We start from the raw sequence: 15,083 nt of genomic DNA on the forward strand, positions 1-15,083 counted from the left end.
TTAGCACCGAAGTCTGTTGTGAAATTTGTTAACTTAGCAGCAGTTCAATGCAATACATAATATAGAAGAAAATAAATGAATGAATGAATGAATCAGATACAGACATGCAGATACTGCCCCAAACAAACGACCCCAGCATTTACACATTAGTGAAAGAGTCAAAGATCTGTTAAGCAGGACATTTCAGAAGAATGTCTGAGGACAAGACCAAAGCAGCAGCTTTATGGAGAGCTGACTAAGAGCAAACAAGAAAAGAGATTCTAAGAACATTACTGAAGAGTTTCAGCTGTGACACAGCAGAAAAAACAAGCACTAGATCATCTTGCCTTGGTCTACTAACATAAAAAGCAGTGCTTGCTCATATGAGGAAGCTACAATAAAGGAAGTAAAGAGGAAAAGAGAATCTCTAAAATCAAGAACCAATGATATGTCTCTATCACTTCTGCAAAAGGAATTCGTCAGCCACTTCTGTACATCATTACAGTACTAGACTAGATGTCATGGGTTACTCAAGAGTGAGCAATGAACAGCACCCCAAAATGAAAGAAGTCTTTTGAAAATGTTAGGATTATCAGTGGGGGTGGGGGAGAGGTAGATAGCTCAGTGCAGTGACCGTAGATTCCGTACTACAGAGCGCACCTGATTAAAAGCCGCAGGCTCTAATTTTAGAAAGAAAATCAATTTTGTACTTGTACAAGCCGCACCAGATTTTAAGCCGCAGGTGTCCCACGTTGTAATATGAGATATTTACACAGAAAGATATTACACGTGAGGATTTTTTAACTTTTAATTAAATCTGTATGGTAACATAAACAAATACATATTGCAAATGCTTTTTTTCGAACCGTGCCTGTAACACGGCTACTTTTAAATATACATACGTATCGGTAACACACAAATTACGTTGCGTATACTTTTTTACTGAACAGTGCACGAACAACATTCCAATATCTCCTAACGACTGGTAAAAAAATATATACTGCAGCCTACCAGGAAAAGTTATTGATCGCCTTTAACTTAAAAGCTGCATCATCGCGCGGGTCTAATGCACTCGCCCCCACCTTTCCGTTTATCGCAAACCGGTATTTCCCCACAAGACGCGGCGAAACCGGATGTGACGTCATAGCATCCCGGGATGTAGTACAGAAAACAAATATACTTAAAACACTTCTAACTTTAACTAGAAAATACTAACAAATGAATTACTAAGTGAAAATATTATAAACTAAATAACTGCCATAAAGGCAGCACAATGCTTTTCTTCGAGTGTTTTCCATATTGATGAGGGTGAGTACAAATGACTGATTTACAATAATTTAATTGTGAAAGTGCGCTTGATTTATCGTACAATTTCATTGGACCTCTGTGAACTACTCATCAATTTTATTGGTCTACTGTTACGAGGCAAAATGTTTTTGGCGGCATGAAAAAAAACGATGCATTAGCCGCACCGTAGTAAAGGCCGCAGTGTTCAAAGCTGTTCAAAGCGTGGGAAAAAAGTAGCGGCTTATAATCCGGTATCTACGGTAACTCTTCAACTGCAACTCAGCTGAGGCAAGACACTAGGTAAGGTCACCTTTGCCCTCCGGAGAAGCCTGCCATTGCATTTGAAGCCCACATAGTCTCCATGGTGTGTGTATGCAGTAAAGGCATCATCGGGTGTTTGATGCCCAATGATGGTGCTGCTGCTGCAGTAGCCTGCATGAGGGTGGAAATTACTTTTAATAATCAATTTTCAACACTAACAAGAATTACTGAGATTTTAAACTGGTGAATCTGAGAATATCTCTCTTGATGAGGAAATATTGTCCAATCTCTTTACTCCTTTACCTTGGGAAGATATTCTTTAACCAATTCATAACCTTGGATAAATTAGCTGAGTAATTTGACATAAAGATAAATACCTGTCTGTGTGGTTGTTCAGGATGATGTTGCTCTCTACGCTGCACTTGCTTTGGTTGCTGACGATAAGGAGATCTAACTAAAGTCCCTCTGAGATGCTTATAGAGATTACTTTTCAGGTTCAGTGGGTTATATGTTGCTTCCACGTCAAGCCCATCCAATACCTCCTTCAAAAGTACAAAACAAACTTTGGTTTCTGTTTTTTGAATTCATGGAGATCCAGCTGCCAAGAATATTTGGCTTCTTGTAATGATGTCCCATCTCTTTGGAAAATAAACATGTCAAAATTGGGTGGATCTGTGGTGTTTTCAGATTGCTTAATTATATATTATTTTCTGGGATCTTGTAATTGTACAGTGCACAGGATATATGCTCGTTAAGATAGAGATTCATCTGATCATCTATGTGTTGGGATAGTGGGGCCTGGGCCTAATAATATTATGTTTTAAATTGTAATAAGGTTAGCTCTTATTTACTATTCATAATTTGTTATTTCTTAAAATAGAGTGGACAGAGAGTATCTGTTGAGATACTCAGTTGAAATGTGTAATACAAAAGGGCATGCATTGAAGGTGAGAGAGAGAAGGTTCAAGGGGGACGTGAGAGGTAAGTTTTTAAATCAAAGAGTTGAAGGTGCCTGGAGTGCACTGCCTGGTATGGTAGCAGAGGCAAATACATCTGAGGCTTTTCAAAAGATGTTTGGATAGGCACGCAGATGTGATGGAGGGATATGGACATGGTGTAGGTAGGAGAAATTAATGTTTGAGTTTTTATTTGCTTTTTAGCTGTTTAGTGCAACACTATTCCTGGGCTGTAGTGGTCCATGTCCAGTTAGTTGTACAGATACAACTGACAAAATATTCCCTTTGTTCATCTATAAGAAAGAATTCCTACTCATTGGGATTTAGCTTATACTGTATTATCAGTCAACAATGGCAATCACTTAGACAATTTGTTTGTTCTTTATCAGCCATGACACTCAGACAATGTCACATTTGAAATTCAGAGGGAACTGCTGACCAGGGATAGGATGGAAGGGAAAATTAGGAGAATATATGATGCTATAAGAGGCATAGATTGATTGGCAGCTACTTTCTTTTCTGTAGGGTGGAAATGGCTATCACTAGAGGGCTTAATTTTAAGGTGATTGGAGGAAAATATTGGGGGGCTGGGGTGGGAAGATGTCAGAGGTAGGTCTTTTACACAGTGAGTCACAGGTGTGTGGAACACGCTGTCAGGAGTGGCGGTAGAGTCAAATACATTAGGGACATTTAAGAGACTTAGATAGGCAGATGGATGATAGAAAAATAGGTGCCATGTAGGAGAGAAGTGTTAGGCTGATCTTGGAATAGGTTAAAAGGTCAGCACAACTTCATGAGATGAAGAGCCTGTCAGGTGATGTACTGTGTTCTCTATGAGAAGCTGGTAATCATTGGAGTTTAGAAGATGGTGGTCTCATTGAAATATATAAGCTTTGAGAGGGTTTGATAGTGTAGATGCTCGGAAGACATTTCCCTTCATGGCAGTACCTAGAACTAACAGCCTAAATAAAAGAGGTCTTTTTCTGCAGAACAGAGGGAGCTGAGAATACAGATCCATAATTATTAGAAAGTGGCATCACATAAAGAAAGCCTGCACCGCCATTCAAAGGGCCGAATGGCCTACTCCTGCACCTATTTTCTATGTTTTCTATGTTTTGTCAGAGTGGCCTTCATAAATCTAAGTACTGAATACAGGAGTTGGTATGGCATGTTAACTTTAGTGAGGCATAATTTGGACAATGGTGTGCAGCTCTAGTCACCCACCTACAGGAAATATATCAATAAGATTGAAAATTTATAAGGATGTTGCTGGGTTAAACAGGGTAGGACTTTGTTTCCTAAAGTATAGGAGAACGAGGGGAGATTTGATTAGATACAAAACTATGTGGGGTCTCAAAATGGTAAATCTAAGCAGGCTTTTTCCACTGAGGTTGGGTGTGAGTAGAACTAGAGGCCATGGGTTAAGGGTGAAAGGTGAAATGTTTAAAGGGAAACTTATTCAGAGGGCGGTGGGAGATTGGAACAAGCTGCTAGAGGAAGTGGTAGACACAGGTTTGATTTCAACATTAAAGAGAAATTTGGACAGGTACATGGATGGGAGGGGTATTGATGGTTATGGTCCAGGTGCAAGCTGATACTAGGTAAATTAATAGTTTGGCACAAACTAGATGGGCAGAAGAGCCTGTTTAAGTGCTATAGGGTTCTATGACTCTATGACTTTAGAATCCTGAATCTTTTGAATTCAGTACTTCCATTTGTTGTTGGGGTTGAATCACTGAACATATTCAAGGTTGAGAGGGACAACTCTTTGTACTATGTAGTATTATGATGAGTTATGTGGCAAATTCAAGAGTGTGAATTTAGGGCTAAGATCAGACCTGCAATATTTTTGCTGAGTGGCAGAACTGGTTGAGGAGCCCATTGCTTGTTCATGATTCTATGCTTTATGAGAGGAATTGTGGCATTGTTGAATAAGAGATATTGGGAGCTGTGCTGCGAGATGAGGAAGTGCAGCAGTTGTAGGCTTGGTCATTAATGACTGGGATTTTAGTTATCTGGAGACCTCCCAGGTCAGTGCTGAAGTATAACTTTGGCACATTGGCCTTCATAAATCAAAGTATTGAGTACAGGAGATGGGATGTTATGTTGAATTTGTATAGGATATTGGTGAGGCCTAATTTGGAATATTGTGTGCAGTTTTGGTCACCTACCTACAGAAAAGATGTAAAAACGATTGAAAGAGTACAGAGAAAATTTACAAAGATGTAATTGAGTCCGGAGGACCTGAGTTATGAGGGAAGTTTGAACAGGTTAGGACTTTATTCCTTAGCATGGAGAAGACTGAAAGAAGATTTGATAGAGGTATACAAAATGATGAGGGGTATAGATAGGGTAAATGTATGCTTGGTTTTTCCACTGAGGTTAGGTGGGATAGCAACCAGAGGTCATGGGTTAAGAGTAAAAGGTGAAAAGATTAAGGGGAACACAAAGGAAAACTTCTTTCAGAGGGCTGAGAGAACTGTCAGGACACGTTTAAATGAAGTTTGGATACGTACATGGATAGTAGGGGTATGGAGGGCTCTGGTGCCAGTGTAGGCTGTTGGGAGTAGGCAGTTTAAGTAGTTTTGGCAGGGACTAAATGGGCTGAAAGGCTGTACTTTCTATGAGTATTCCAAAAATGAAGAAACACTCAAATGGTAAAATAGTACAACCATGGCTGACAAAGGAAGTCAAAGCTGTTGTAAAAGCAAAAGAAAGGGCATACAACAAAGCAAAAATTAGTGGGAAAATACAGGATTGGGAAATTTTTAAAAACCTTCAGAGAGCAACTAAAAAATCATTAGAATGGAAAAGATGAACTATGAATGCAAGCTAGCAAATAATATCAATGGATAGTAAAAGTTTTTTCAAGTATGTTAAAAATAAAAGATAAATGAGAGTGGATATAGGACCACTAGAACTAAATGAATATTTTGTATTAGCCTTCACTGAGGAAGACACTAGCAGTATGCCTGATGTTGTAGTGTGTGAATTAAGAGAAGTGGGTGCAGTTACTGTTACAAGAGAGAAATTGCTCAAAAGCTGAAACACCTAAAGGTACATAAGTCACCCGGACCGGAGGAACTGCACCTTAGGGTTCTGAAAGAGGTAGCGCTAGAGATTGTCGTGGCATTAAAAATGATCTTTCAGAAATCATTGGACTCTGGCATGGTGCCAGAGGACTGGAAAATTGCAAATGTTACTCCACTCTTTAAGAAAGGAGGAAGGCAACAGAAAGAAAATTATAGACCAGTTATATATGACCTCAGTGGTTGGAAGATGTTAGAGTTAATTGTTAAGGATGAGGTGATGAGTACTTGGTGACACAGGACAAGAGAGTTCAAAGTCAGCATAGTTTTCTTCAGGGTAAGTCCTGCCTGACAAACCTGTTGGAATTCTTTGAGGAGATTCCAAGTAAGATAGATAAAGGGGATGTAGTCGATGTTGTATATTTGGACTTTCAGAAGGCCTTTGACAAGGTGTCACACATGAGGCTGGTTACCAAGTTATGGTGTTACAGGAAAGTTAATAACATGGTTAGAGCATTGGCTGATTGGTAGGAGGCAGCAACTGGAAATAAAAGGATCTTTTTCTGGTTGGCTGGCAGTGACTATTGGTGTTCCGCAGGGGTCGGTATTGGGACCACTTCTTTTTATGCTTTATACAAATGATTTAGATAATAAAATAGATAGCTTTGTTGCCAAATGTGCAGATGATATGAAGATTGGTGGAGGGGCAAGTAGTGTTGAGGAAACAGGTAGGAGGCAGAAGGATTTAGATAGATTAGGAGAATGGGCAAGAAAGTGGCAAATGAAATACAATGTTGGAAAATGCATGATCATGCACTTTGGAAGTAGAAATAAATGTGCGGGCTATTTTCTAAACTGGGAGAAAATCCAGGAATCTGAGATGCAGAGGGACTTGGGAGTCCTTATGTAGAACTCCCTGAAGGTTAACTTGCAGGTTGAGTTGGTGGTGAGGAAGGCAAATGGCACGTTAGCATTCATTTCAAGTGGTCTAGAATATAAGAGCAACGATGTGATGTTGAGGCTTTATGTCTCACCTTGAGTATTGTGAACAGTTTTGGGCCCCTCATCTTAGAAAAGGTGTGCTGGCATTGGGGAGGGTCCAGAGGAGGTTCACAAGGATGATTCTAGGAATGAAAGGGCTATCATACGAGGAACGTTTGATGGCTTTGGGTCTGTACTTGCCAGAATTCATAAGGATGAGGGAGAATCTCATTGAAATCTGTCGAATGTTGAATGGCCTAGACAGAGTAGATGTGGAAGGGATGTTTCCCATGGCGGGAGAGCCTAGGACAAGAGGGCATAGCCTCAGGATAGAGGGGTGCCTTTTCAAAACAGAGATGCAGAGAAATTTCTTTAGCCAATGATGTCAGCGTGGGGAATGATGTCATCACATGCTTCCCTGATACAAGATATGCTATTCAAAGTTCCCAAATGATCTAATTGTAAATGTAATCTGGGATACCCTGATTTTCAATTGCATAGTACTGCACTGAATTAAACAGTGCCATATGATCCAATTACAAGGCAGTTTTGTTTTGTTCTGACCTTGTAACCAATAAAAGTTTGAGTACTCTGTTGGAAAGCTTTTGGCTTTTAATTCTGATTTGATGAACCCTGTCGTTTAATACATTTGTAGCATAGGATATACAGTATTGTGAATGCTATTGACTTATAGAGTCATAGAATACTACAGTACTGAAGCAGACCTTTTGGCCCATCTAGTCCAAGCCAAACAGTTATTCTGCTTAGTCCCATTGACCTGCACCCAGACTATATCCCTCTATAACCTTCCCACCCATGTACCTATCCAAATTTCTCTTAAATGTTGAAATGGAACCCACATCCATCACTTTCTTTCCACACTCTCACTACCCTCCCAGTGAAGAAGATCCCCTTCAGGTTCCCCTTAAATATTTCACCTTTCACCTTTAACCTATGACCTTTAACTCCAGTCTCACCCAACCTCAGTAGAAAAAAGCCTGCTTATATTAACCCTATCAATACCCTTAATAATTTTATTTACCATTATCAAATCTCTCCTCATTCTCCTACATTCCAGGCAATAAAGCCTTAACCTATTCAGCTTTTGATGAGTAAATTATAATAACACAAATAATTAATTACCTTGCATCTAACAGCTAAGTCATTTGTGGAGATTACAAATCCAATTTGTAAGTAAATAATAACACATTCATAACATCACCACCTCAAATTCCAGGAATGTACTAACAGCCAAGCGGTGACTCACCTCTATTTTACTCAAAGCTGTTTCAGGTGGATCATCAAATCTGTAAGGAAGATCACAGGGTAAAAGGAGCTCTTGTACTGCTGCGGGCTTCACCAGGAGGGTCAAAGTGGTTGAAGGCATTATAATGTAATAGGAGTCAACATGAACCGACCATGCAGTTCCCACAACCTGAGGCTCAGAACGAGCTAGAAGCATCCAATCTCTTTTCTACAACATGAAATAAGAAAGAAAGAATAGACTTGCATTTATATAATCAACAAGGGGCTTTTTGAAAGGTAGTTACTGCTGTTATGCTTGTCAATTATACTCAGGTATGTCCCATGAATAACCAGAAAATCTGCTTTAAATGTTAACATGTCAGGGATAAAGTGGGAACACATCTTTCTTTTTCTGGTGAAAAAAGTCCCTTTACAGCATTTTGCATGGTACGGGGGCCTTAATTAAAGGTCTCCAGCCAGTTTAGATTACATGTTCAAATTGCTAGACTGGGCTGAGGCTACAACTTTCTAACACAAAGAAGTGATGCTCCAGTGGCTACTGGCTTTGTTCCTAATAATCCAATGTTGTACAATATAAATTGCTGATTAGTCATAGGTGAGAGGTTGGTTTAGCCAGGTACATTGGTCTTAATATAAAATTATATATTTAAATATTCTTCATTTGACTATTTTTTTATTTTTTTATTTAGCAATACAGTGCAGAGTAGGCCCTTGCAGCTCAATCATGGACCAATTTACAATGATCAATTAACCTACCCAATATGTCTTCGGACTGTGAGAGGAAACCAGAAGACCCATGGAAAAAGCACACATTCCACAGGGAGGATGTAGCAAGGCACCTTACAAAACAGTGTTGGAACTGAACTCCAAACTCCAGAACGGCCTGAGCTGTAATAGCATTGTGCTAGCTGCTACACTACCGTGGCACCAATGATAGAGATATTTAATATGTTCACTGAATATCCACTATCATTATTTGCAGTTACTTTCATGTGATGGGTAAAATGGGGGTAGTGAGTGTGAGGGCAGAGGAGGTAAGAAGGGAAGCAGGGAGTAGTGATTAGATGATGCTGAGCCAAAGCTTAACAAATATGCAGGATTCTATCACAGAAGGTACTAAATCTGATTATTTTGCACTGGATTTATTACAGCAGTAGTTTCATGCACACACATATTCTTCCCTTTTTCAAATTGTCTGCAGTAAATAACTTATGTCACACGATGTCCTCAGTAAGCGGCTGGTCTGATATAGCTCCCACTAGTGGCAAAAAGTGACTGCTGCATTTCATTTTATTTCACTGTGTAGAATTAGGTAGAGTAGTATAGCATGATAATGGACCTTTCAGTCCATTGACTCTCTGCTGTGTTTATATAATCACATTATCTCCACCCATTCAATCAACCTTATCTTTGTCTCTCAGCATATCCTTTTTTTAAATTTTCTCTCATTAATCCATGATTTTCTTGTTGAAAAGTTACTCCCTCCACATAAAGATAAAGACGAGCTGTAATTGTTTCTTGTAGATTGTAGCATACTATGAAACATGTCAAATCAAAACAGAGAGGATTGTGCTGAACAAGTGTCACCAACTAGCCTTTTCATGCCAACATAGCATGCCCACAACTTACTAACCCTAATATTACGCCTTTGGAATATGGGAGGAAACCAGAGCATCCAGAGGAAACCCACGTGGTCATGGGGAGAACATATAAACTCCTCACAGACAGTGGCAGGAATGGAGTGCCATGAATAGCCATCAAGGACATACAGAATAAACAGGAAGTTGCTGGAAAAAGGTCAGTAATATCATGAAGGATATCACCAACCCTGTTCATGGACTGTTTGTCCCACTCCCAACAGGGAAGAGGTTATGCAGCATCCACGTCAGGACCAATACACTCTAAAAAAGTTACTTCCAACAAGCCATCAGGCTGATCAACACATCTATCCATTAAACCACTGCACCACCCCAACCACAACTACATACACATTTTCTAGCATCACTTTATGTACCTGTACATACAAACAGTCTAAGTATGTAACAGTTACTAATACATTGAGTTTTATAGGATTGCCTTTATATTTATATTTATAGTTATTGCATTTTTTGTGTTCTTTGTGCTTATTGTATTTTTTATGTCGCATCAGATCAGGAATAAACAATTACTTTGTTCTCCTTTATACTAGTGTAGTGAAAAATGTGAGTGGCAGGGTGGAGATACGTCTCCACCAAAGGAGATGTGAGGCGCTTCTTCCTTCTGATAGCCTGTGGGTCACCCTTGGGCAAGGTGTAGCACCTGCTTAGCTCCGATCAGGGTTATGTGAAGCCATGGGAGCAGATGGTGGATGGTCATAACGGTAGCTGATGCAGATCACAAGTCCTGATGCCAGGCAGAAAATCTTGCTGGGGGGGGGGGGGGGGTGGGTGTCACCCATCTTATAAATTCACTATCCAGAAGAAAGCAATGGCAAATCCCTTCTGTAGAAATATTTGCCGAACAATCAAGGTCAGGAAAAGACCTTGTCATACGACACAGCATATAACAAACGAACTGAGCACTGACAATAAACAATCTTGAATCTTGAACACCTGGAGCACAAAAGGTAACTATGGAGAGAGTAAATCCCATTATGATCAGTGTGGTAATCTACATGTGTAGCTAAGGAAGATAGGCTCTTAAATGAATACTTCTCATTTATGTTTACCCTGGAGCACGAGACGGAAGCTGGTAAGCTCAGGGAAGAAAACGCATTATACTGAAATAAACTGATGTGAGGAGAAAGGAGGTATTGATGGTCTTGAGGTGAATAAAGGTGGCTAAATCATTGTATCATTGGATGTTGTGGGAAACAAGGGAAGAGATTGCAGGGGCTATAGCAGAGAGTTTTATTTCTTCATTCACTACAGGCAAGGTACTGGAAGACTGGAGTATGGTTAAGGTTATGCCTTTATTTGAGAAGGGCTGCAAGGACAAGCCATGGAACTGCAGGCCAGCAAGCCTTACATCAACACAAAGTTCAAAGATCAAATTAAATTTATTATCAAAGTATATATATAAAACACCATATACTGTACTACCTTGAAATTCATTTTCTTGCAAGAGTTCACAGTAAGACAAAGAAATACAATAGAATCAGTAAAAAACTCACACGATTGATAAACAACCAATATGCAAAAGACAAACTATGCAAATAAAATGAAGTATGTAAATAAATAATACTGTGAACATGGTTTGTAGAATCCTTGAAAGTGAGTCATTAGGCTGTAGAATCAGTTCAGAGTTATGGTGAGTGATGCTATCTATGATGATTCAGGAGCCTGATGGTTGTGAGTTAATACCTGTTCCTGAACCTGTTGGTGTAGGACCCAAGCCTCCTGTACTGTACCTCCTTCCCAATGGCAGCAGAGAGAAGAGAGCATGGCTTGGACGGTGAAATATCAGTGGTGGGAAAGTTACAAAAAGGTACTCAGAGGGGTGGTACTTGCTTTTGGAACGGCAAGGAATGATTAGAGAAAGCCTGCATAGCTTCCTTTTCATGAGAGATCATGCATCACAAACTTGATTGAGTTTGTTGAGGAGGTGACCAGGAGGATTGATGAGGGCAGGGTGGTGAACATTGTCAAAGTGTACATTAGCAAGACCTTTGCCATGATAAGCCCTGTTTTCATGATGAATAATTTCCATGATGAAAAATTAATTGAATCTATGAACAAAGAAGCAGGCATATGGATTTATGAGCCATCTCCATCCATACAATTGCTTTTTCATATTTAAAATGACCATTGCCTAAGCAATAAACTTCCATTTGAAGATCAAGTCAAGTCACTTTTTATTGTCATTTTAACCATAACTGCTGGTACAGTACACAGTAAAAACAATACAACGTTTTTCAGGACTATGGTGCTACATGAAATAATACAAAAACTACACTGAATTACGTAAAACAACACAAAATAAACTGCACTAGACTACAGACCTACCCAGGACTGCATAAAGTGCACAGAACAGTGTAGGCATTACAATAAATAATAAACAAGATAATAGGCACAGTAGAGGGCAGTAAGTTGGTGTCAGTCCAGACTCTGGGTATTGAGGAGTCTGATGGCTTGGGGGAAGAAACTATTACATAGTCTGGTTGTAAGAGCCTGAATGCTGTTTGCTTTGCGGATGCAGCATGTGGTGTAAATGTCTGTAATGGCGAGAAGAGAGACCCCGATGATCTTCTCAGCTGACCTCACTATCCACTGCAGGGTCTTGCAATCCGAGATGGTGCAATTTCTGAACCAGGCAGTGATGCAGCTGCTCAGGATGCTCTCAATACAACCCCTGTAGAATGTGTTGAGGATGGGGGTTGGGAGATGGACTTTCCTCAGTCTTCGCAGAAAGTAGAGATGCTGCTGGGCTTTCTGTGCTATGGAGCTGGTGTTGAGGGACCAGGTGAGATTCTCCGCCAGGTAAACTCCAAGAAACTTGGTGTTCTTAACGATCTCTACCAAGGAGCCGTCGATGTTCAGCGGAGAGTGGTCGCTCTGTGCCCTCCTGAAGTCAACAACCATCTCTTTTGTTTTGTTCACATTCAGAGATAGGTTGTTGGCTCTGCACCAGTCTGTTAGCTGCTGCACCTCCTCTCTGTAAGCTGACTGGTCGTTCTTGCTGATGAGACTCACCACTGTCATGTCATTGGCGAACTTGATGACGTGGTTCGAGCTGTGTGCTGCAGCAAAGTCGTGGGTCAGCAGAGTGAACAGCAGTGGACTGAGCACACAGATGAGTTATGAATCAATATTAATCTCTGCATCAGTAAGTATTTCTGTAAAGGCCTGGTTCTAAATTTTAGACTTTGCTTTAGATTTAAGATTCAAGATTGTTTTTTGTCATGCATCTGTATGAGTGTAAAGGAAAACAGATGATTGTCACTCTGGATCTAATGCAGTATAATAAATACAATAAGCATAAAGAGTACAATTAAAAACAATAAATATAAATATAAAAGCAGTCCTATTTTATGTACATAGAGTGACGCTGGTTGTAGGAGTATCTGAACATAAGGTGACTGACACGAAATGATAAAGTGACGAAGTGACTCTTGGCATGAGGAACTCTTCTAGGCAGCAGTAGAGCAACTGAAAACAGAGTAGAACAGTGACTGTGTTAGTATGTGGTATGGAGTCTGCTTTTCTGTAAACATTTTTATTGTAATCTCTGCTATTAGTTTTTAATCTTCTACGGCCTTTTAAATCTCAGTGAACAGAATTTAGGTTTTGTAATCTCTCCTTGTAATTTAAAACTTGGAAAATCTGTTGTGTTTGAAAGGCTGGCACGGTAATATGCTGCCGGTCTGAGTTCTGTGTGAGATTGATCTGATAGTATAGGTAATCCCACTATCTCATCTTCTACCCACAGTCCTAAAAATTCCCTCAGATATTTATCCAGCTTCCTTTTGAACATTAGAATTTGATCTGCCTCAACAACTACTCATGGTAATAAACAGAATAGAATTGATTAGAATAGAATTTTATTGTTATTGCTCAAGACAATGAGATTGCAATGCAATTCCAATTCATGCAAAACAGATATTTACAATGCTTGCAGTAGAGTTTAATTTGAAAAAATAACATATTTACATGCAACAAGTGACTTTGGTTGTCCGCAACACTCAAAGGCCATTGGCAAGCCAGGGTGTAGTATTATTCAGCTGCACAACAGCCCTCGGAAAGAAGCCGTTTCTCAGTCTTACTGTCTTGGCAAAGATGTTTCTGTATCTCCTGCTAGATGGCAGGAGATTGAACAGACAGTGTCCGGGACGGGATGGGTATTTAATGATGTTACCAGCACACCATAGGTATCAGTAGTTGTAGATTGTCTCTAGGTCTGGTCGTTGAGTCCCAAAGATGTGCTGAACCATCCTAATCACCCATTGTACTGCGTTGTGATCTAGTCTTGCTGCAGTTAGAGTAACACACCCTCATTCTGTATGTCAATACACCCTCTCTCTATTGCACTTTAATAAAAGTTTGCACTTCAATAAATTTTTGGGGCAAATGAGTTCTGCTTAAACACCTCAGGTAGAAGAGTCGCTGTTGTGCCTTCCCTACTGTCGAAGTTGTGTTGACAAACCAAGAGAGCTCCTTGGTGATGTTCTGTACACTTATTCACGATATAAGATTATTCAACATGTCATTTTTGGTTCTTTTACCAATCAGCTTTGTATTATGTTCCCTAATTTTAGATCTTTCTGCCAAATGAAACCATCTCACTCTATCTGCTCTGACATTGTCCATAATTAAATTTATTATCTAAAAATCATTAAATACCTTGACAAGGTCGCCTTACAATCTCCATTGCATCAAAGCTGATGACTCCCGCTTCTCCAGTCTATTCATGGGTGCTATATCACTGGAATCATTTTGATCTTCTAGACAGCTTTGTAACTTTTTGAAAATGTGGCAGACAGATCTTCAGGTGTGCTGAACCAGTGTTTTATAAAGGTTCATCATGACTTCCTCACTCTTGTAATTGATGTTTTCAACTATAAAACCCAGGATCCAACTTGTTTTTTCACCATTTTCTCAATCTGCCCTGCCACCTCCAATAAACTTTACACATCACCAAGTGTCCCTGTTCTTACACACATAGTATAATTGTGCTTTTTTAAAAACTCTGGTTCTTCTCAAAATATACTTCATATTTTTCAGCATTAAATTTCTTCTGTCACCTATTTGCCCATTCCACCATTTGTATATTATTAAAGTCTATTACTATTGTCCTCACGGTTCACTAAATTTGCAGGTTTGGAAAAAAATTCACCTTTCATAGCTCCAGACTGTTCAGACTCCAGACTGCAATTATATTATTGCAAAGTTAGGGCAATGCACAAAAAGCTAGAGGAACTGGGGGGGGGGGGGGGTGTCAGACAACATCTATGGAGGGAAATGGACGATTGACATTTTGGGTTGAGACCCATCATCAGAATTTTGAAAGAAAGCAGATGGATAGCCAGTGCAAGAAGGGAGATACAGTATAAAGTATTTTAATTGTAGAAAACAGTTTCACTTTAAACACAAGTGATTCTGCAAATGCTGAAAATCTTAAGCAACACACACAAAGGAACTTAGTAAGTCAGGCAGCATGGAGTCAATAAACAGTCAATATTTCAGGCAGTGACTCTTCGTCAGGACAGGAGAGGAAGGGGGAAGAAGCCCCTATAATATGTCTTAATACATTTGATCCATGGGATGCACAGTACATTGCACTTATTCTAAAAATGTTTTTTCTAGTTTCTGCTTAACTATATTCATTTATTGGCACATACATAATTTGT

The 15,083-nt window shown here is 39.6% G+C and overlaps 1 protein-coding gene across 1 annotated transcript in view; it reads right to left on the reverse strand.

The window, feature by feature from the left end:
• Positions 1-1,534: 1,534 nt before the first annotated feature.
• The window catches only part of m1ap (meiosis 1 associated protein), a 52,481-nt gene continuing 38,932 nt past the window's right edge, over positions 1,535-15,083 (reverse strand). Inside the window, exons 8-10 of the mRNA XM_073041815.1 lie at positions 7,761-7,967; positions 1,943-2,069; positions 1,535-1,698 (exon numbers count right to left, since the gene is read on the reverse strand). Coding sequence (XP_072897916.1) covers positions 1,535-1,698; positions 1,943-2,069; positions 7,761-7,967 — 498 coding nt within the window. The remainder of the gene's footprint in view (positions 1,699-1,942; positions 2,070-7,760; positions 7,968-15,083) is intronic.

This window comes from Hemitrygon akajei, chromosome 4, assembly GCF_048418815.1.
Source record: "Hemitrygon akajei chromosome 4, sHemAka1.3, whole genome shotgun sequence".
NCBI lineage: Eukaryota > Metazoa > Chordata > Chondrichthyes > Myliobatiformes > Dasyatidae > Hemitrygon > Hemitrygon akajei.